This window comes from Schistocerca cancellata, chromosome 9 (genome assembly GCF_023864275.1).
Source record: "Schistocerca cancellata isolate TAMUIC-IGC-003103 chromosome 9, iqSchCanc2.1, whole genome shotgun sequence".
NCBI lineage: Eukaryota > Metazoa > Arthropoda > Insecta > Orthoptera > Acrididae > Schistocerca > Schistocerca cancellata.
In genome coordinates, this window is record NC_064634.1 from 137,965,516 (window position 1) to 137,987,791 (window position 22,276).

At 42.3% G+C, this 22,276-nt stretch overlaps 1 protein-coding gene across 7 annotated transcripts in view; it reads left to right on the forward strand.

Annotated features, from left to right (window-relative positions):
* The window catches only part of LOC126101575 (cytospin-A), a 534,312-nt gene that overhangs the window by 165,768 nt on the left and 346,268 nt on the right, over positions 1 to 22,276 (forward strand). For all 7 annotated transcript variants that reach the window (XM_049912225.1, XM_049912224.1, XM_049912227.1 and 4 more), the window contains exon 2: positions 18,171 to 18,274. In XM_049912225.1, the coding sequence (XP_049768182.1) occupies positions 18,177 to 18,274 (98 nt within the window). In that variant the 5' untranslated portion in view covers positions 18,171 to 18,176. The remainder of the gene's footprint in view (positions 1 to 18,170; positions 18,275 to 22,276) is intronic.

Sequence of the window (22,276 nt, forward strand, 5' to 3'; positions counted from 1 at the left end):
CCCGTAATACCTACACTGCTCTTAACAAGATTGGTGAGAAGTGATTCAGCACGTGTGGAAGCCTTGAGTTTTCGGCTTGGTCGGAGACTTGCAGATCCAATTGCTCCATTAGTAGTCCGTCAAAGTATGCACAGAAATGGCCATCAGCAGAAGCGGAAGCCCCACACGCCACGGAAGTCACGTGGCGCCACCTGGGGCTTCCCCGGCTGTCCGGAATCGATACCCTCCACGTGGCGAAGATGATGCTGCATCGCCATGTCCACACCGGCTGACTCAAATACCAAGTGTTGTCTTTGAGGAGTCACTTCCTTCCACGAATACGGTTTCTGATATCATTTTATAATGGTCGGCGAAAAAATAATACGCTCGTGCCTTTGCATTCCGAACCATGGCGGAATTCTGATGAAAGACATTACGAAAACAAATCAAAATACATGCAATGACAAAGAGTCGGTGATTTCAGTGGTAACTCTGTACATTACTTGTGTTAAGTTCCGTGGTGGCCTCGGGCAAACATAATGTCATCATCGTATATTGTGTGCTTCAAAAGAAGCTGACGTGCTTAACTACATTTTATGAACATCTCTTCTCCCCCCCCCCCCCCAACAAAGTGTTCATAATGTTGACACAAAACTAAAGTTTAACGCTATTCTTGATTAATGTATTGCTGAAAAGCTCCATTGTTAATGCATTTAGGTAATCTTTGGTTTGTTTTCGCTTGTATTACTTCCAGTTTTTGTTCCAGTCGTGTCGTCATTGATCGTGTAATTCCATCTACTCACTTTGTTCCAGTCGTGTCGTCATAGATAGAGTAATTCCATCTACTCACTCTACAGCAATTGGAACATTGTCGTCCTTTTGCAGAACTTCGTGTCATGCTTTAACATTTCTGTTTAGAGTATTTGTGCATATCTTCTTCGTACTGTAGTTTCCTAAGTGTAAATCATTCGGGCAGTGGATCAGTAGAGAATGCAGTTATCCTGATAAAACTTTCCATTACTCACCTTCTATTTCTTTAGGTTATATGTTATATTATTCTCGGTTATGTTACGGAAGGTTTGTTGCTCCTTCTTGTGGCCGAAATGCGTCAGGTAAGAATATGTAAATACGCAAAGTTTCACCGTGGTTGGAAGTCTAGATGAAATTACAGGTCCCCTTACAACTGTCAGGATAAGTTTCATCGAAGATCGGCGGGAGGCAAGTTAACGGTACCTGCAATAGCAGCATGTCTAACGAAGCTTTGCTTTAAGATTTGGCTATCTGGTTGTACACATTTGTGGATAAAGTAAGATCGTCTGGTAGTTGCTGCCGCGTAATCTGAAGCAACATAAGCTGGTCCCTGTGAAACTTGCTGGCAGATTAAAACTGTGTGCCAGACCGAGACTCGAACTCGGGAATTAAAGCTGTGAGGACGGGGCGTGAGTCGTGCTTGGGTAGCTCAGTCTGTAGCCGGCACGGTAGCTCGGCGTGTTCGGTCAGAGGGTTAACTACCCTCTGTAATAAAAAACCTGAATAAACGGATCAACGAACAACCTGATCGCGTGTCATCGGACGTTGGCACCGAATAAATTCAACGAACAATATAGAACAAAGAGAGATCAACGACAAAAAAAGTCGATAGAGCACTTGCCCTCGAAGGCAAAGGTTCAGAGTTAGTCTCGGTCCGGCACACAGTTTTTATCTGCCAGGAAGTTTCATATCGGCGCACACTCCGCTGCACAGTGAAAATTTCATTCTGGTCCTAGTGAGTTTGTGTAAGAAACACTGAAGTGTGAGAAATTTCCCAGTGCTCTCGTGTTTATATACTTTCGTATGTTTTTACGACAAGCTATTTTGGCGTTGATGACACTGATTTGCAGTGGAATTTTGGAACGTATGCTATATTTGAATGTTAAGAAATATCTGTAAGAAATCTAATTGGCACATGAGGAGCATAGATTGCTAAGTTTTCATTCTTGTGAAGCACAACTGTCTCTTTATACACACGAAGTAATTACTGCTATCGCAAGCGGATATCAGATTGATTCCATTGTTTCTAAATTTCCAGATGGCTGCACACAGCGTTGTTCCCAAGTGACTTGTAATGAAACTCTGCGTTCTCCGTTGGGCGACTAGATTCGTGATTCCTTGTCAGGGAGCTCATAATTTGAAGTTATCGACGAGAAGTCATCTAGAGAAGCCGAAGTGATATCTGGAGTTTCCCAAAAAACTGTTACAATGTTTCTGTTGTTCTTAATCTATATAAATCATTTAAGAGACAATTTGAGCTGTTATCTTGCATTCTTTGTAGGTGGTGCTGTCATTTGACATCTCCTGAAATTGTCAGAAGATCAAAACGAACTAGACAAGATACCTGCATGGTACGAAAGTCGCAATTGACACTTAAGAAATAGAACTAAAACTTGTATGAGGCCCTTCACATGAATACTAGGAACGTCCGTTAAATTTCGGTTACACAGATTTAAATGTTGTTGATTCAAGTAAACACACAGGAATTACAATGAGAAACAAATTGGAAATATCGCATGGCAAATATTATGGAGGTGGCGAACCAAAGAGCGCGTATTATTGACAGAGCACTCAGAAGATGCAGTAGATCTACCAAAGTGATTGCGTACACTATGTTGGCCCGACCTCTGCTGGAGTACTGCTGCGTTGTATGGGATCCTTACCAGATAAGATTGAAGGAGGACATCGAAAAAGTTCGCAGAAAAATGAGAGGCTGTGACGTAAACTAGTTGGGGTAGCAATCATGTGTGGTCGTTGGCATTATTGGGCGACAGAGCCCGTTTGGCGTTGATTGGGTGCGTGGTGCAAGTCTGTCTGACACGACGTCGGTGACTTGCGTGTCTGATGGAGATGATAACCTCACAAGCAACCAGCACCGAGAGAAGAAAACGTGCGCAGTGGCTGGGACACGAACCGAGAGCCCTGGATCTACATGCATGGATGCCAGCCACCAGACCACTGGTTGGCGATTATTAAAAACAAAGGCATTTTCATTGTGGCCAGGGCTTTTCACGAAATTTCACTCACCTTGTTTCTCGTCCCAATGCCACAATATTTCAGTGATTCCCACCTGCACTGGGAGAAATGAGCATCGTACTAAAATAAGACATATTCACACTGGAATATCTAAATATTCATTTGGCCTGCATGATATTGGAGAGTGGGCCGTTAGGAGAATAGTCTGGCAGTCGGTTCATCGAACCACTTCCAGCGACTTACGTGAAAACAGATGTAGAGTCCGCCTCATGTGACTCAGAACTTCCGGGAAGTGGAGGTGCCTTACGGAAAGGAAAGATTAGAAATTGACTAAAACCGCAGAAATCTACCCTCCGGGCCACAGTACTGTCCTGATTTTAATCAGCAAGATGCCAGTAACATCTCCCTCTAGCTTTTAAAGCAACTCTCTTTAAATGGTTGCAGATGTTACAGCAACAATGATTCTCAGCTCTGCTGTGCGTGTCTAAATGAGCTTTTTTTCCTCGTTTGCAAATGACAGTGTTCTACGACTGTTCGGGAGCGTTTTTCCTTGTCGCTTGCCTCCTGATGAGCATCCCTCTGTTTTTTTGCCGTTTTCTCGGGAGAGTAACTCGTCGAGGAGCTGTGGCGCAGCTGTTTCTCACGCCCAGGGGACCATCTGCATGACATCTTGACTTACCCACGGTTGGTGCATGCCACCGCCAACGGATGTTTCAATTGCGAATGTTCTTAAAAACCTGAAAACCATAAAAAGCCCACAAAGATAAACTTTAAGGAAATAAAAGCTTTTTAGAAAGAGCGGAAAGTGCAAAATCATATCATCTACCACTGATGGCACAGAAAAAATGTGAATATGGCACAGTCTACCACTTGCAAGTCTTGGATGAAATTGTATTGTGGAGCGATGAGTCGTCGACGCCCCCTCCCACCACCACCACCACCACCACCACCACCACCACCACCACCACCCCCTGTCTCGACACTCGTGATTATTACTCTATTACACGTGTCGTTTTTGTTCGGGACTCAAGGTGTGCGGACAAACTTTGCGCACACTTCTGCCTTCCTTAAAACATTCTGGAGAATGTCTTCAACACTTGATTTAGACATGCTGCACCATTGTGATTTAGAGATGCTGTACCACTGTGATTTGTGACACAACAGTACGACCGCAGGTCCACTGCGTAGCAATTCCTGTTCACAACTGACTGGTCCAGAACGCTTCTGTTGTTCACAGTAGTTAGTTCAAGCTGCCACCTTACAGCGCTGACGTCGCTTATGTACCAGGAATAAAATTAGTCTCCGAACTTCCTGGACGGGCGGTGTAAGTTATCAGTTTATCTAGGATTTGTGTGTTTCCAGAGAGCATTTCACTAAATTTCAATAAAATCTATAACACCTCTTGAAAAACGCACCTTCATGTTTGATAGTAGGACTGGAAATCATTTTCAGTGCGTTAATTTATTCTGTTTTCTGTTAAATGTGGTGATTACGTATTTTAATCGGGCAGACTCTCGTTGGTGAGTTTTTGTATGTCAAGCTGTTGCAGACAGACTACTAAACGGGCGTCTTGTTTAAACTACAGAATATCCAAACCGAAGATTGCAATAATGTCTAAATCTGATAGTTGACAACCAGTGCATATGGCGAGTTAGCGCTTAAAACAGTGATCAGTGGACTTACAACTTTACATTTGCTAGGAGTTGACTAAATAGTCTAAGCCTTCATAAAGTATAGCATAAATACTCGACAAATACGGATTTCATCAATGTTATGTGTGCTAATTGACGGCTGCAGTCGATTCAAAGTGTCTGATCCTGAAGTTCCCATGTGCTATACGGTATTTGTAGCTATGTGGAATGTAGATATTGATAAACCAAACATGTCACCATATGTCAATATTTATTTCGTGAACAACTCACAAAAGATGGACATGATTATTCACTGTTGCCAACTTTCATTTGGTTGAATTTCAGAAAAACTAAAAATTGCGAACTACCACATCAACATGTCACTGTAAAGTGACGCTTGGCATCTACCACAAATGTATTTAAAAACATCGTTCTCCTCACCAGTTCAAAGGATGTGAAATCACAAAATTCCGTGTAAAATGTATATTATAATAAAGTTTCCTCAAGGCAACCGCTGTTTCCAATTATAGTATTATTAACTAAGTTTCTCTGCTGCATATTAGACTTGGTTGAAGGTATATTAAGGTTCTAGCAACCATATCTGAGCCTTGTGTTATGTCCACAAAATTGTTCTGCGTCTTAGCAATATAAAATAAGTGAAATGTTTAAAAAGCCTGAGAATTTATAACATACCTTCAGGATATGTTAGTGCTGATTCCAAAACTACTCTTAGAACTTGCGAGTCTGGATTATTTCCGAAGTTACAAGGATTTCATATTCTAATCTATATTTTAGCAATACGAATTCAGCATATAGTGAATAAATTTTACTTCTATAAAGAGTCTCATAATTGAATCTGATTGTCACGCAACAGCTTTCTTCGTTCATTTGTGATATAATTCTGGAATCAGCAAGCAGTACTGTAGTACAGTCATAAATATCTTACGTATAAAAAATGGAATTGACTTCATTTTAAATGTAGTCACGTTCAAAGAGTTCGTTGTTAGATATCACGATAGACTTTCTTTGGGTAATCGATTAAGAAATTACATCATAATTTTCAGTGCGAAACCATTCGAAAACTGGCTGAGGTGTGCAAATTAAACTCAGGAAAGGCAGAAGAGGTAAATAAATTAGAACACAGGGTGGGAAAATTAAACGGAGATGTTCGGGATGTGTAGCCATGAGAATGGAAGGTAGTGGGTCGTAGAAGTTCTTCCTTGGGTTCCAAGTAGTAAGGAAAGACAGAGGAGACGACTTACCGGAATGTAAGAAGACGAAGTTAGACAACATGTATTAGCTGAAGATCACAGTGACTTAATGCGTGAGTGTCTCTAAAGGCGGACTCGCTCCACCACTGCATGACAAGTGGCTGATTGTTTACACATGATAGATAGGCGACAAGTAACAACTGTACTCAACTTCCTGTTGATTGTAGTATCTGAGTTTCACTTTGGGGTTCAATATAAAGCACTTCGGGCTTCGGCGTCTGTAATCACGACAAATGGTCCAAAGGAGCAGCGTTACATTTTCTAGCAAAAATTGTTTTATTCCCGATTAACTGGTTGAAAGATATGATGATTTGCACTTCCTCTCCGGGTTCACTTTGACTTCATTTAATAAACGAAACGCTATGCCCGTTGTCCTCCAATACCTTCACACTGCAGTAACCTATCTGAGTGCGCAACCCCTGCAATCCCGACGAGCGGCAATTAGTGAGACGTAGCTGTTGTGTGGGTTGTCTGCGTGGTGTGTCACACACCAGCATTTGGTCGAATGGTGTATGCTTCGTGAAAATCTGTGTGCATGTTAACGACGGGGGGAGGGGGGGGGGGTTAGAATTAATGCGCTCATAGTGCATGTTATTAGAAACTTTCTTTCAAAAAAAATCCACAGAGTTATAGGGAATACGAAGTAATGCCAGAGACACTCCGGTCTGTAAACGAATTACTATCTTACATTGCAGGACCAGTCTGTATTTTGTGGATTTGTTCTGAATTTCACCTTTACCAAAATTGATGCAGCAGAGTGTGGCAATAGCTGGTTAACTATTGTAGTATTGCGGTGTAATGGTGGTAAAATTAAAACAGGTCCAAGACTTGAGACTTTTAATAGTAGGGATGTTATTGCCTATCGTACGTTACGGATTGGAGAGGTATATAACAGAGAAAAGTAAGTTAATGGTATAATGCCTAGGCCTATGATAATAGTGTAGCGAGATAATTCTTAACCTAATGTTTGACCTAGTCCGATTAGCGAGAGTCCAGTTTCTTGGTTTCTTCTGTAACCAACCGTCAAGTAGGGATACATTTCATTGGGGGCATCCATATTTCCTGATTTTTCAATTTTTCTAAAACAACGGCACATATGAAAAGAACACTGAGAAAACAAGTAAATTCATTTCCCTTCGGAAGTAACGTATTTTCAGGGTTTCGCAAGTCAAGCATTAATCGCGTACACGAAGAAACCAATGCAAGAACAATACGTTCTCAAGCTTGGCCTCCTAAAACCACTCTCTCCATATGTGTAACTCTTTTCGAATGGTTCCTTCGTTCAGATTTAATACATACATTTCGTTAGTAAATACCTCCATTAAAATTGCAGTGAACGGGGTGGTCTCCAATGACTTCATCACACAGGGGTATTCGTGTAGTGCTAATGAACTGTAGAATATATGTGTAAAACACCTCAGTCGTTTAGACAGTTAAAGGCTTTCCACAGTTCATTCATTCGGTGAATACTGATAGGCTGACAGTGATGTGGCAGTATCACTGGGAAACATTGTTTACTTAACACTACTATTACTCATTTGTGGAGTGGCTGTTCTTTCTCTCTTCTTACTTTGAGGTTTTTTCTTGGGATTTTTTTCCGTTCTACAGCAGTGTAGTATCGCCTCCATTAATACCACGCGCAGTCATAAAGTTTTACTTATCAACTCCAAGAGATCAAGCTGAGACCATGAACCTTGGCGATGTTATTTCTTCTTTATATTTTCGTCCTCCATGAAGGATGACTTGACGGGGGCGGAGGCGTCGGTTATAAAAGTCTAAATTTTGGGTGTTCAGGAAATGCAGCACACCTTCAAAATCACATCATTAGTCTGGGAGTGCGTGCCAAGTAATGCTTTCTTGATTTGAGGGGAGAGTGTGAAGTCCGGCGAGTATGAAAATCAGGTAAAATCTAGTAGTCCAGAGAAGCAGCATCTGTAACTGTTCCTTCGGCAAAGTTGGCTGGGATATTATCGCGAATAGAATACACTCCGTGGGACAGCTTCACTCGACGCTTTGCCTTTGCCGTGCATGTCCCATCATGCGCCAGATACTTCTGCCTCCCGCACATCATCTGCGTCGAGTTGGTAGCTAGACTCCAGGCGCTGCTCCACTGGAGAGAGTACGTGCCGACCGCTGAGAGCGCACCATGGGATTGGCAGCACTACAGCCTATAAATACAAGTACGCCTTTTGACAAAGTAGTCCCCAGCAGACACCTACTTCGCCGACAAGCAGTGCCCGCATCAGAGGCAATGGCGCTGCAGCCGGGGCTCTAGATGTTATCCGCAGGTCACGAGCGCACCAAGCACAGCTAAGGATGTTCAGATATCACCATAGTATCAATGACTATACAAATGAGTAGTAGTCAATTCGCCCAGCGATACTACTCATATGAGTACTCCAAACAAAAGTATCGACACCTACTCCTATCATTTTTTTTTTCTTCAAAAGGAGTAGCACAATGAGTACTTGGTATTCTACTTGCTTCCTTATTTTATGTAGTCTTACAAAACACATTGAATTCTATTCACGTTTTCTGAGGTTTCCCAAAAATTAAATGCAGCAATTTCTTAGGAGACAGCTTACTTCTATTATGCGTATAGTTGGCCCAGCTTTAGAAAATATACTCTCATTAGGCACATACAACGACGATAAGATATTCTTAGGCATATTTGTACAAAGGTAGAAAATGTCTTTCTTGTCTTCCCATTCTGCAAATGGGTTGCTCTTTAAAGATGTTGAAGGGTATGACAAATAGAGATATGCTTGTACACTTTGTTACCATTTTCTTTCTGTAGTTGTGCGCTAGCTTTGCGTCATGTTTCCAAAAGTCGTATTCCTGTGCTACAGTAGACGAAGCAGCATCAAAGTTGTTCATAAACCATACTTTCGAGGTACTGTATAGCATACTTTCAGAACGTGAGCTGCTGGTTTTTAAAACCGTGGATCCAATAAACAAGAGATAGCTGCATGGTCAGTTTATTCTTCCTTCCTTCAGCTCTCTCAATAAAACAACGTCCGTACATTGTTTGACAACTGCTGAGACTCTGAGTAAGAATGTAGAATGACGTTAATATTATTAGAAAGAAAAGAAATTCAATAAATTTTAGCAGTGATCTTAAGGGTTTCACGCACGGATTACGAATTTGTCGTAAAGGCGGGAAATAAGTAAATTCGAAGTGTCACCATGTGTGTCGAAAGAAGACGTTTCCCAGCGCTGTACTTCTTAATTCTATTTTCCGTATATTATTTCCTCAAAGGACCTTTTAACTTCGAAAATCAAAATGATAGTTACTCCTAGACAGTGAATGATAAATTAAATAGCTGGCAAAAGCTAAAATAACGATTCTTAATCCAAAAAATAATCCTGCACAAGTACAAATATTTTCTATCAGAGGACCTCAAAAGCGAATCAATAAAAGAAAGCTGTCTCTTTATCAACGTTCATGAGGAAAAAAACATGTTTGTATCAACAACAGTAACATTAGCCGCTTAATCAGTTTTTTAATTAACTTAAAGAAAAAATTTACTTCTGCAGCGTTCACAAACATGTTTTGAGATCAAATCATGATCAGTTCAGTACACTGAAAAGAAAAAAATAACAATTTTCAATTTAAAAACACAGTACGTGGATGAACGAATTAAGCACTTACTTTCGTTCATCACAGTAAAGACCTACCTTTTTGGCAACGGAATGCATTTTGCTTACGTATTTTTCACATTTAGAACGTGTTTTTGCAGTTTTTGTATCTTTCAGATGGGGACATTTGTGGTGGCATCGTGACACCTTTGCCTTTCTTTGGCTGACTGCGTCTCGCTTGGACTTACACTGCAGATTCGGCGACCCTGCTATAATTTTGAAAATTTTTGCGAAGGAAGGACGTTGTCCATCGCAGTCTCCAAGCTCCCTAGAAAAATTTCTGTAATTTATTTTCCTCTTTGATATTTGATTTGACCTATGCCATGCCGAGTTGTTACGTAAAATATCGATGCACCCTGTTGCTACTGTATTTAGAACGGTTTGTGTAGAAAAATAGCCAGATTGTCTTCCTGTTTCACGGTATTCTTCCCGACCATCCTCTCTTCTTTCTGCTTCATCATCCTCTGTTCGCTTGTAGTTTCATGATCAGATATTTCTATATTTCTTCTCGGGCTTCCAGCCGCGTTGGGTGGTTAAAATTCCTTCCTGTAACGGCTGATGACGAATGTCAACACACACAATCCAAGTTTCATATATCGGTATCTGTAAAAACGTAGTGTCTTGTGCCTATGAACTACGATTTGCGGACAGCATTGGTTTTCTGTTATCATTTGAAGAAAACTGCTGTAGATTCGCATCGAATGCTTGTCGAAGCTTTCGGCGAACATGCTCTTGGGAAAACAGTGTTCAGAGTGATTAAAAAAATTGAAAAGTTGTGAGTTTGACGTGAAAAACGGCGAGCGCGAGAAACCACCGAAAAAGTTCGAAGACAAAGAATTGCTGGCGTTACTGGATGAAAATTTTATTCAAACTCAACAGTAACTCGAGAAACATTTGAATGTGACGCAAAAAGCCGTTTCCCTTCGGTTGAAAGCTACTGGAAAGGCGCAGAAAGTGGGAAAATCGGTTCCGCATGAAACGAATGAAAGACTGCAAGCAAATTGAATGACCACTTGTGAAATTCTGCTCGCCAGATACAAAAGAAAGTCCGTTCTCCATCTAATAATGACAGATGATGAAAAACGGGTATATTTTGAAAATCCTAAGGTCATAAATCATGGATGAATCGTGGCAAACCAGCGACATCCATTGAAAGACCAAATCGCTTTGGAAAGAAGACAATGCTCTGTGTTTGGTGGGATCAGAAGGGTGCTATCTATTATGAGCCACTAAAACCTAGTGAAACCGCTAGCACAGATCGCTCTGAACACCAAAAGATCGATTTAAGACTAGCATTACGTGATAAACGACCGGAATGTGTATATAGGCAACACAGTCATATTGCTCCATGATACGTCCCATCACACACATAAAAATGGGCCATGGAAACGATCGAGGCTTATTCTCCAGACTTTGCATCACTGGGACAAGCTCTGGCTGAACAACGCTTCTATTCGTATGAAAATGCACGAAAACGGCTTGCTGACTGCTTCGCTTCAAAAGAACAACTGTTTCTTTGGTGTGGCATTCATATCCTGACGGAGAGGTGGCAGAAATGTGTAAATAGCAGTGGAGATTATTTTGAATAAAACGTTTATCAGTTTCAAACAACAGAGGTGTAATTATTGCAACAAAATTCCGGTTTCATAATTCTAATCCTGGTAAAGATGGAAAAAAATGGTAGCGCTCGTAATAGCTGGCTGGCTCCAGTCTCGTTATTGTCATTTTTTTTTCGTTCAGTTGGAATGTCTACTCCGTATGTATATAAAATTCGCTAATACAGTTGGCAATTTTGTGAAAAATTACTTCTAATTACATGTCGCACACAAAAATCCAGTTTTCATCGCAAATACAAATTTGAGTACCAATCTTCTACAAAAATTTCATAGTAACGAATGTTTAAATTTAAAAAGAAAACAACATAACAAATTAATTTTTTCCGTCCATGTATTTTACGGTTCACGGAAATGCTCGTAGAACAGGCATTGTTGATTAAAAATTTCAGTCTACCACGAATCGAAACTAGCGTCCACCGCGTGGCAGGCAAGCACTCTACCACAGAGTCACATTGCTTGTCGAAAAATAGACTTTACTTTAGCGTATTAAAATTGGTTGGAAAACTTAAAACTGGAATTTCTCGAGAACTTTCGAGAGTTGCATTAAAGTGCTTTGGCAGTTTCATGTTTGAGTTCTGAACTCCGCAAATATAAAAAAATTACAAAAACTCGATTGCTGTGTGGCCTTCCTGTTAGCACAGTTGGAGGCGATGGGTTTGGAATAGATTTTGAGTCCTAATGACGGGGAGATGAGTTAAGAGTACGTACATTTGCACTTTCTGTCTAACAATAAGACGAGGGTACTAAACACATCACAAGTTCAATTTGACAAGGACGGATGAACGTGAGTGATCACTTCCGTATTCACCTTAATCTGTTCAGGGAAATCACGGAAAAACAAACTCTGGATGGTCAGACAAGGATTCGAAGCCCGCTTATTGGGAATTAGTCCAGTGTTAGTTTACCTTTGCTCGATCGTAAACACAATTTTAAATTAATGGATGGCAAGAAAATTAGCAGTATTTACAGATCTATGTTTTCTGTAAGCCTCATAAGACGAATGTCAGGGTGGCATTTAGAAAAGGGCACGGCCAATTTTCTTCCCCCTAGTTTTGCAACGGAGCTTGTAATCCACCTCGAATGAATCCTCTTCTATGAAATGTTAAACTTCAATCTGTCTTTGTAATATTTTCACTAGACAGTAGCGCTCACGAACATAAAAAGTTTTAATAATACCGGTATTTGACGATGTTGATGGTTCTCTAAAAACTTAGAGTAGCGTACGAACATGCGACTACAGTTCGACGCAGGCTGCGCGATGTGTTAGATAGTTTGTATTTGTCGCCTGAAAACATAGTGGACTACATAAACTGATCCACGAAATCTAATGAGATCGTCTAAATAGTTTATTTCGATTGCGTTTGAACCCTATTCTTTTCAAAGGGGTCATGCACATACCTACAGAGGTATACATAGCAGACAAAAATTCTTTCAGGTTACTGATTCGATTCTCACTAGGTGCAACATCTTTGCTTTTAGTTTTATTTCAATCCTGTATTTGCAAGTATTATCGTATAGAGATGTTACATAAGAAATACTGAATAATAATTTTCGAATGAAAACCTGTTTTATTTTTAACTATTAACCTCATGAAAAGGAGAGACTTCTTACTGTTCAATGTGTAGGGTGAATCATATGAGACGTGATACCCCTCTTATTTCGTAAATGGCTCCGGATATCGAAACGAAGTTTCCGGCAAAGGACAGTCCGCTGTGGAGGCACGTAAAGTGGTATGTAATGTTTTAGGTCGGTGCATAAGTTCGTAGCGTTTTTCCGTATGTTCGGTAACCACAACAGCTACACATATAATAAACACAACATATACACAGAACAGAGACTTCGGTCTTCAATAATATATTCTCCTTCACTATTTACAACGGTCTGGAGTAACTTCTCGAATCCGTGACTGTAGAAATCACGTGCGTTTCAGGCGAAGAAAATGTCGAGCCATGTTGGGAGTATATTTTCATCCCGAAAGGAAGTTCCTTGAAGTTTGCTCGGTAAAGAGCGGAACAGGTGGAAGTCTGACGCAATATCGGGTGAATAAGAGGGGTGCGGAGTGACTTCCCAACCCAACTCCGGTATAGTGCTTTTTTGGCAGTCTAGCAGAACGCAAGAGGGGGTTGTTGAGAAATAGCACCATTTCATGCAGTCTTCCTTGTCGTTGTTCTTAGACTGCGACTGCAAGACGTCTCAGTTGTTGACAATAAATGTCAGCAGAGATGGTTACACCTCGGGGAAGCAATTCGTAGTACACCACACCGTCGCTGTTGTACCACATGCATAACAATAACTTTTGTGGATGCGCACAGGTATTTGTACGGGCAGTTGCTGCGTTGTTTGGGCTCAACCACTCCTTCATTTCCTTATGTTAGCATAAACACTCAGTTTTTTCCTCACCAATAATGATGAAGCATAGAAACGTGGAATGATAACAGTTAATCACATTTGCCGGTTCTCGAGTACTCTGACGTGGGTCATTGTGAGTTAATACCTTTAAATGATCATCATAATACCCCGAAGGTCTTCCTGAACCTCGAGGGCCACAAACAACATAAAGATCCTCCTCAGAACGAGAAAACAGTTTTTTTGCCGTCCACTCTCCTACGGAATTATCCTAATACACGGCGCAAATGTTTCTGGCTGACTCCGCTGCTGTCACCCATCTATTGAACTCGAACAGAAAAATATGTCGGAAATGATCCGATTATTTCTCCACTTGGTACTCCGTTTTCTAGCGTCCATATCCACCCACTACCTCCAGATGACAAAATGACAATAAGTAAACTCAAAGAACAACAGGTAACTACAGTTAAAAAATAAATGAGAGTCGATAAATAAACCCACAGCAACCGGAATAGTAACATGCAAAAAAAAAAAAGCGCTACGAACATACGCACAAACCTAATAGAATCTGAATTCATGTATCGATCGAGATATTGAAGCAATTAATATTTTTCTAAAATTTCAACGGCCTTCCCGCGGTGATAACACTGTTTCCCGTCACATCATCGAAATTAAGCGCTGTCGAGCTTGGCCATCATTTGCAAGGGTCATCATCCGGGTGTGCCGAGAGCTGTTGGCAAGCGCGGTGCGCTCAGCCCTTGCGAGGCCAGTTGAGGAGCTACTAGATCGAGAAGGAACGGCGCCGGTCTCGAAAACTGACAACGGGCGGGAGGGCGGTGTGCTGACCATATGCCCTTCCGTACGCGCATCCGGCGACGCCTAAGGACTGAGGATGACACGGCTGCCGGTCGGTACCGTTGGGTCTTCAAGGCCTGTTCGGACGGTGTTTATTTGCGTTCTTTTTCAAATAGAATGATATACTTTTTTAAATTCATCCGAAAGCAGTTGAAAAGACGAGTACAGTGGTATATTTGTTAATTCGCGGGTTGAAACTCTTCACAAAGGAATGCGAAAAGTATTCTAAAATTAAAAAGCAAGTGGGCCGAAATCGGTTATTGCGCTATAAACGCACTCATGCCAGACCACGCCTTTGTAGCAAAACTATCGATTGTTAACTTGACGACACTGCAGAACCAGTAGAAACTGAATTGTCTATACGCAGGTCATTTCAGCATCAGCATTCTTTCATGCAGGCGTATACACCAATGAGTAGAAGTTACACATGCTACTTTTATACGGCAAATGTCAAATCTTGTCGAAATGGGAATGGAAACCTGCCTGAAGAAACTATATTTTTTTCAACAAAAACCTGGAAGCGTAGGCACATTTGATACAGTTTCCCTAAGAACCATCTGATGGCCCAGAAGCTAGGACATATCGTAGTTCCATATACAAAACTTGTAGGTGAACCTGTATCTGTGTCATAGAGAAAATGAGTTTTTATCTTCGTACCGTAGGTCTGTCTTGCAGCATATAACGACTGAGCCTGACACGAAAGTTGTGCTTGGCGGCTTTTACACCGCAATAGCCGACTCTAGCCTCATTGCTTTCCAGTTTTAGTGCATTTCCCGGACCTTTTTTTGGAAAATTTTCAACGTTAATTTTAACTAGCGCAGTATCATTGAACAGTCTTTCCAAGAGCTATTGAATTCAGTAATGAAAAAGTATACTGTTCCATTAAAAAATATATATTCTTTCAATAGCTCGGTTGATACCAGAGTTCAGGCCATTATCCACACAAAACGTTACGTGCCCATCGTCACTTTGTGAACTGCGAAAAACGTCGTTTCGACGTCTGGAACCATTCAGGAAATGAAAGGGATGTTACGTCTTACGTGACTCATATTTCATATTCCGCATTTTTGTTGGGAATTTTTGTTTGCTCTGAATATGTAAGTTTTCATGTAAATAATAATTCAAAAGTAAAATGTCATTTTTACCAAAAAAATTACGCTGCAGTATGTCTCAATTTGTGATCAGATGAGACGAAGGCTATATACACAGCTACTGACACTTGTATAAGCATTCCAATTTTTATATACACAAAAGCGCTCGGAAATATTGGAAGTCAGTTTCTTAAAGTGGTTTGAAGAAGCGCATCGTACTAATTTTAGAAATTTGTCTGGGCAGTGATCGTATAATTCCTGCATGAAGAAAACTGGGGGAGGAGCAGTCGGTAAGATCGCCTGCAGTGTAGCCGTATATGCTGCCAGCAGTACACGGTAGTCCGTCTGGTTGTCGTATCGAAGGCGTCGGAAAGAAGAGCCCGTGGCACTGCTTAAGGCGTCCTTAAAGGCTCAGTAAAAGTTTAACAATATCGACGCTAGCTCAATATATTAAAGTAGATTTTATTGCGCGATACACAGCGGTTCTTGCCGAAACGCAGAGAAATTAAAGTCGCTTCGAATTTCCGCAAGAAGCGGGAAAAAGTGAATGATTAAATATCAGGATGTGAGGTGGAAGACGCCGATGAAAGCATCGTAGAGTACTTCGAAAAACAGAATTAGTGATTGATCAGGAAAAACGAATAGCTCGTTGTCCTAAATATCAGAGGAAAGTGGAAATGATAGTGTCATGACAATTAACTTAGGTGTACATTTTATTTATAGCAGTTCTCAGAATTGTCTCGCTCAGCTCAGCTCAGCTCTCCAGTGACCATAAACATTTATTTTTCGTACAACAATTGCCACAGCACAGACATCATATAATGTAAGCTTGCAATCAGTAAGTAATTGTTTTATTTGGTTTCCAGCAGTTGTCTCGGTAGATAGATATAATACGGCACATGTACGCGATAAATTTGACAGGTCACTTCTTTCATTTGTAATTAGCTGTTGTGATATATGAATCCATGTTGTTGTGAATGAACCGCTAGTGCGTTAAAATGTTCACTGGAAGCTACTGAGACTTCTTTTGCCCGTTCCGCTTAATTTCTGCTTATGTTTCGTAAGGAAGCCAACCCAGTTGCAATACACGCTAGGTCCATATCACCGAGCATAGACATGTTCGCCACGAAGGCCGATGCGTAAGAGGCGACTCTGCTCCTTCATACTGAGCGGTTGCCAAGTGGAAAAACGAGTTCAAATTTGGTCAGAAGTGTGCCGCTACCACAGAAATTACTGCAAAAATGCATAACAATGTCGTGGAGGATTGCCGGCAGGAAGTGCGTGAATTTGCTGAAGCTGTAGGGATGTCATCTGAACGGGTATATCACATTTTAACAGTGGAATTCGATACGAGAAAATTATCTGCTAGATGAGTGTCGCGACTTAACGCAGGATCAGGAACGCATCGGAATGGAAGTAACTGAACAGTGCTTGACCCTTTTTCAGAACAACCAACAAGGTTTTTCGCCGGTTTGTGACCACAGATGAATCTTTAGTCCACTACTGTACCCAAGACAGAAAAAATGTCACGACCATCAAAGAAAACAAAGGCAATACGATCGGCCGGAAGGCTCGTGGCGCTAGTTTTCTGAAAGAAGAAAAGTACTCTGCCGATAGATTGTCTTCCTACTTGACATAAATTTGCAGTACTACCCTAACCTAGACCAACTGCAGCAAAAGATAAGCCAAAAAAAGACGAGGTTTGGTAAAGAAGAACGCCACATTTCACCAAATGCACGCCCGCACACGTGTCGTTGCCACGGCAGAAATAAGTGAACCAAGATAAGAATTGTTGCCGCACCCGCCTTAACTCGCCTGCTTGCGCTCAGTCAGAACTCGTCTCTTTCCAACCTCGAAACTTTCCTCGCTGGACGGAAATTCCCTTCAAACGAATAAGTGACAGCCCAAGTTACCGGGTATTTTGCAGGTCTGGAGGAATCTGATTTTCGAAATGTGAACAAGGCATTGGAGCGTAGATAGAACAAGCGCCTTCGTGTACAAGAGACCACACTGAAAAATAGTTTTACTGGGGTAATTTCTTTGTATTTGATTCTGAGAAGGGTCCCGGGTTCGATTCCTGGCCTGGTTGGGGCTTTCTGTGCCCCGGGAGTGAGTGTTTGTGTTGTCATCATCATCATCATCCCATTATCATCATCATCATCATCATCATTCGTGACAGTGGCGAGACTGGATTGTGTAAAAAAAAAATTGGGCTGTGTAAAAATTGGTACTTTCTACGGGCGCTGATGACGGCGCAGTTGAGCGCCCCAGATACCAGAAAACATTATTCCGAGAATTTTCCAAACTACCCTCGCATGAACTACTCAGGCACAGACATAAAACAGGATAGTGGCGTTTCGCTATTTGTCATCCAAGCTCAGTTCGACTCGATGCCAAGCAGGCTTAGGCTCATTGTTGTTGCCAGAGGTGGCTGTTTTCGGACTAATTTTCGTACTCTATTTTACCCCCAAATTCAAGGATGCGTTGATACTAAGCATGCAAAATTATTTTTGAAACACTGTAGCTCTTTGTAAATAAATAAATAAAACAGAGTAAGTGCCCTACTAAGAGTGCAAACTCAGTTCTGCGGTTCGAGTTCCGGTTGAGCTGAGCATTTGTGTTCAGTGTTGTGGCAGTGTTGACTTTCCAAGAGATTACGACATGGAGAAGTGAATGATTGCGCCACTGTGTCACATCTCTCGCCACGTGTTAACTGGCGTGTTTTGGCTTTTGCAGGGTCCGATGCCGAGCCCGCCCCGCAAGAGGTCCCGCGTGCAGACGCCCTCGCCCGTTCCTCAGGTGGTGACCAGTACGCCATCATCTAGCTCCACCAGGGACAGGTAAGCAACGACGCGACTGTACCTACTACACTCTGACAGTGTCTTACCGCCTGTCTACTGCTTAGTGAAGTATGCATTACCCTTAGCTGTATTTCACAGATAGACACGAACCTGCTTACCTCATATAGAATTCGTGCACCAAATTATTTCGTCGTTTCTGCCCATACATCTGTACTCCGCAAGGCAGTGCTAGGTTTATGGCGTAAGATGCTTGTGTTCCCATTGTCTGCGAGCCGCTTCCCTCGTTCTTTCATGAATGGCGCATGGGAAGAATTAAACATTGTGGCGGTCTGCTGTCGGGGAGTGATTTATTGAGTGAGTGGTCGTATACTATCTCATTTGGTGCCTTCCCCATTCTGTACGCCAACGAATAAGTAGTCCGGTGTAGGTGTGATCGCCAGCAGTAGGAGCTAAAATAAATGTCAAGTGAATTCTCTTTTGTTAAACTTGGCCCTGACTAAAATGCTTTGCATCAGTCTCTGTGGACATCAGTGTGGTGCCTACAGTCGAATAGTAAAAATGTCAGTTCCCTAAGAACGATCGTTAACTCAAAAGAGTAACCACCTTGCGCAGTTCGCGATTACTTCTCAGTAAAAGCTACTGCTTCAGAGTGTATTACCACAAATTAAAGTCATAGATCTGACTGAACACACAGTCACTTCAAACTACGCAGAAAAACTAATAAACTGCTCTAACGCATGTTAACTATATATGTCCATAATACACACATCAAAAAAAGTGTTGCATCATCCCGGTTCCCAGAACTCCTGAAGATAGACGTTGACTGTGGATATTGTATCACAGACACAGTCCCTTTGACTGTCCAGAGACGTCACTAAACCCGCCCAAATATGTAAACAACAATGCATAAGCAGTGCCTGTTAAACGGAGGGGGCTCGACAGCCGATCAGTTCCAGTCATTCAACCGAGGAGGAGATACATGGCTCGTGTTGTCTGTAGTTCAACTATGCCGAGACCGTCAATACCGCGGTTCAGTCGCGTCCGCATTGTTACTTTGTGCCAGGAAGCCCTCTCAGCAAGTGAAGTGTCCAGGCGTCTCTGAGTGAACAAAAGCTGTGTTATTCCGACATGGAGGGAGTGGGGGGGGGGGGGGGAGAGAGAGAGAGAGAGAGAGAGAGAGAGAGAGAGAGAGAGAGAGAGAGAGAGAGAGAGAGAAACTGTCGATGACATGCCTCGCTCAGGCCGCCCCAGGCTACTACAGCAGTGGATGACCTCTACCTACGGATTATGACTCTGAACACTGACAGCAACACCACCATGTTCAAAAATGCTTTTCGTGCAGCCACAGGACGTCATCTTACGACTCAAACTGTGCGCAATAGGATGCATGATACACAACTTCATTCCTGACTTCCATGGCGAGGTCCATATTTGCAACCATGACACCATGCAGCGCGGTACAGATGGCCTAACAACATGCCGAATGGACCGCTCAGGACTGTCATCACGTTCTCTTCACTGATCAGTGTCGCATATGCCTTCAACCAGACAATCGTCGCAGACGTGTTTGGAGGCAATCCGGTCAGGCTGAACGCCTTAGACACACTGTCTAGCGAGTGCAGCAAAGTGGAGGTTCCCTGCTGATTTGGTGTGACATTATGTGGGGCCGACGTACGCCGCTAGTGGTCATGGAAGGTGCCGTAACGGCTGTACGATATGTGAATGTCATCTTCTGAGCGATGGTGCAACCATATCGGCAGCATACTGGCGAGACATGAACCCTATCGAACATGTCTGGGATGGATTGAAAAGGGCTGTCAATGGACGATGTGACCCACCAATCACTCTGAGGGATCTACGCCGAATCGCCGTTGAGGAGTGGGACAATCTGGACCAACAGTGTCTTGATGAACCTGTGGATAATATGTCATGATGAATACAGGCATGCATCAATGCAAGAGGATATGCTACTGGGTATTAGAGGTACCGGTGTGTACAGCAATCTGGGCCACCACCTCTGAATGTGTCGCTGTATGGTGGTACAACATGCAATGTGTGGTTTTCATGAGCAGTAAAAAGGGCGGAAATGATGTTTATGTTGATCTCTCTTTCAATTTTCTGTACAGATTCCGGAACTCTCGAAACAGAGGTTATGCAAAACTTTTTTGATATGTGTACAAAACAAATACTGTGCTCCATGAATGTCAGTTCAGTCAAAACTGGCGTGGTACAAAAGGAGTGATCCAAGTCAGTCTGTGAAGAATAAAATACTGCGATCGAATGTACATAATTATATGAATGCGTGGTGCATGGTCTTTCGGAAATGTCCGAAAGGACTGACACCACGCATTCATATAACTGATTTGCCTCGATGGACAATGGATTCACCTTCTTCAGTGTGGGTGCACACGTACGTCCGACCTCCTGCGGGAATCAGAGTAGCGAGCATGGAGGAAATGGACAGGGTTTACGGATAGGTGCCGCTCGGTGGGAGTTTGGGTCTGCCGTGAGGCGTGCCGAGGTACTCCGTGCAGTTGAGATAATACTGTGTCTCGGATGGCGCAGCGGTTAAGGCACTTGCTTAGTAATTAGGATATCCCAAATTCGAATCCTGGTCCGGTTCCCATTTTCCCTCGTCGCCGCTAATACCGTTTAATGTCTCGATGCAGCTGACATCAGTAATCTTTTCTTTCCTCCCCTCCCTCCACCTTCAATTTATATAGAATGTACATGAATTTATTTTGTATGTTCTTAGTTTGGCAGCAGTGACCTCCCAATGTTCTTTTTGACTGATAAAATCCCTTGTGTGTACGATGTACTCAAGGATTAAAATAATGTAGTCCCTGTCGTTCTAGTTGAACAGTCACAACCTCCGTATCGGCTGTAAATTCTCTCATTTTCTCGTTGTGTTCATTTCACGGATCGTACGTGGGAGGAAGTAGTAGGTTGCACTCTCTCTTCTCGCAAAGTACTGTCTTGGAGTTTCTCTAGCAAACCTCGCCGTCACTCACAAAGCCTGTGTTGTTAAGACTGCCACTGGAGTTTGTTGGGCATCACTTGCTAAACTATTCTGTGACTTTATGCGCCGCTTTTCATCAAATGTTCTGTTAACTCTACTGCGTGAAGTTCCCAGACTGATAAACAATACTCAAGATTTGGTCGAACCAGTCTTCTGTAAGCCTCGTCTTTCGTGGACGAACTGTTTCCTTAAAACTCCTGCTGTGAGTCTCAGCCTGGATTCTGCTTTCCCAACAGTTTCTTTCGTGTACTCATTCCACTTTGGGTCGCTCCAGATGGCTAGTGCTAGCTGTTTTACGACATTTATTATTTTCAGTGATTTAAGCCGGCCGAATAATCAAACGCGTTAACGCGCCGTTTCAGGCATAGGGAGAGGTGAGCTTGCTCTGGATCGATTCCGCGTCACGGGTTAACGACGAGTGCTGGTATGCCGATGTAACGTATCCTCCCTTTCTGGCAGATAATAAAGTGTGAAAAATAATTAAACCGACCATAAACTATTCAATGCATGAATAAATGCTTGCCTCGACAAAGATAAATTACAGGTGGGATGGCACTGTTATAACAGACATAGAGACAACCTTGTAAATAGAACAACCACAGCTATGAGTAATCATAATGGATGTTAATAAACCGCTGCGTTTAGCCCTTTATTTTTAGATCACTACCGGTTTCGTGTCACTAAAAGGCACATCTTCAGGTTAACATTCACGGAAGAGAAAAAGAAACAGATAGACCTGGCTAATATCGTGTACGGCCCCCACGAGCACGCAGAAATACCGCAACATGACGTGGCGTAGATTCGACCAGTGCGTAAAGTAGTGCTGGAGGGAATTTACACCATGAATCCTCCAGGGCTGTCCATAAATCCGTAAGAGTACGAGGGGGTGGAGATCTCTTCTGAACAGCACGTTGCAAGGCATCCCACATATGCTCAATAATTTTCACGTCTGGTAAGTTTGATCAGGGCGCTGATGACCTCGATGTTGAGCGCCCATAAGCCCCAACACACACACACACACA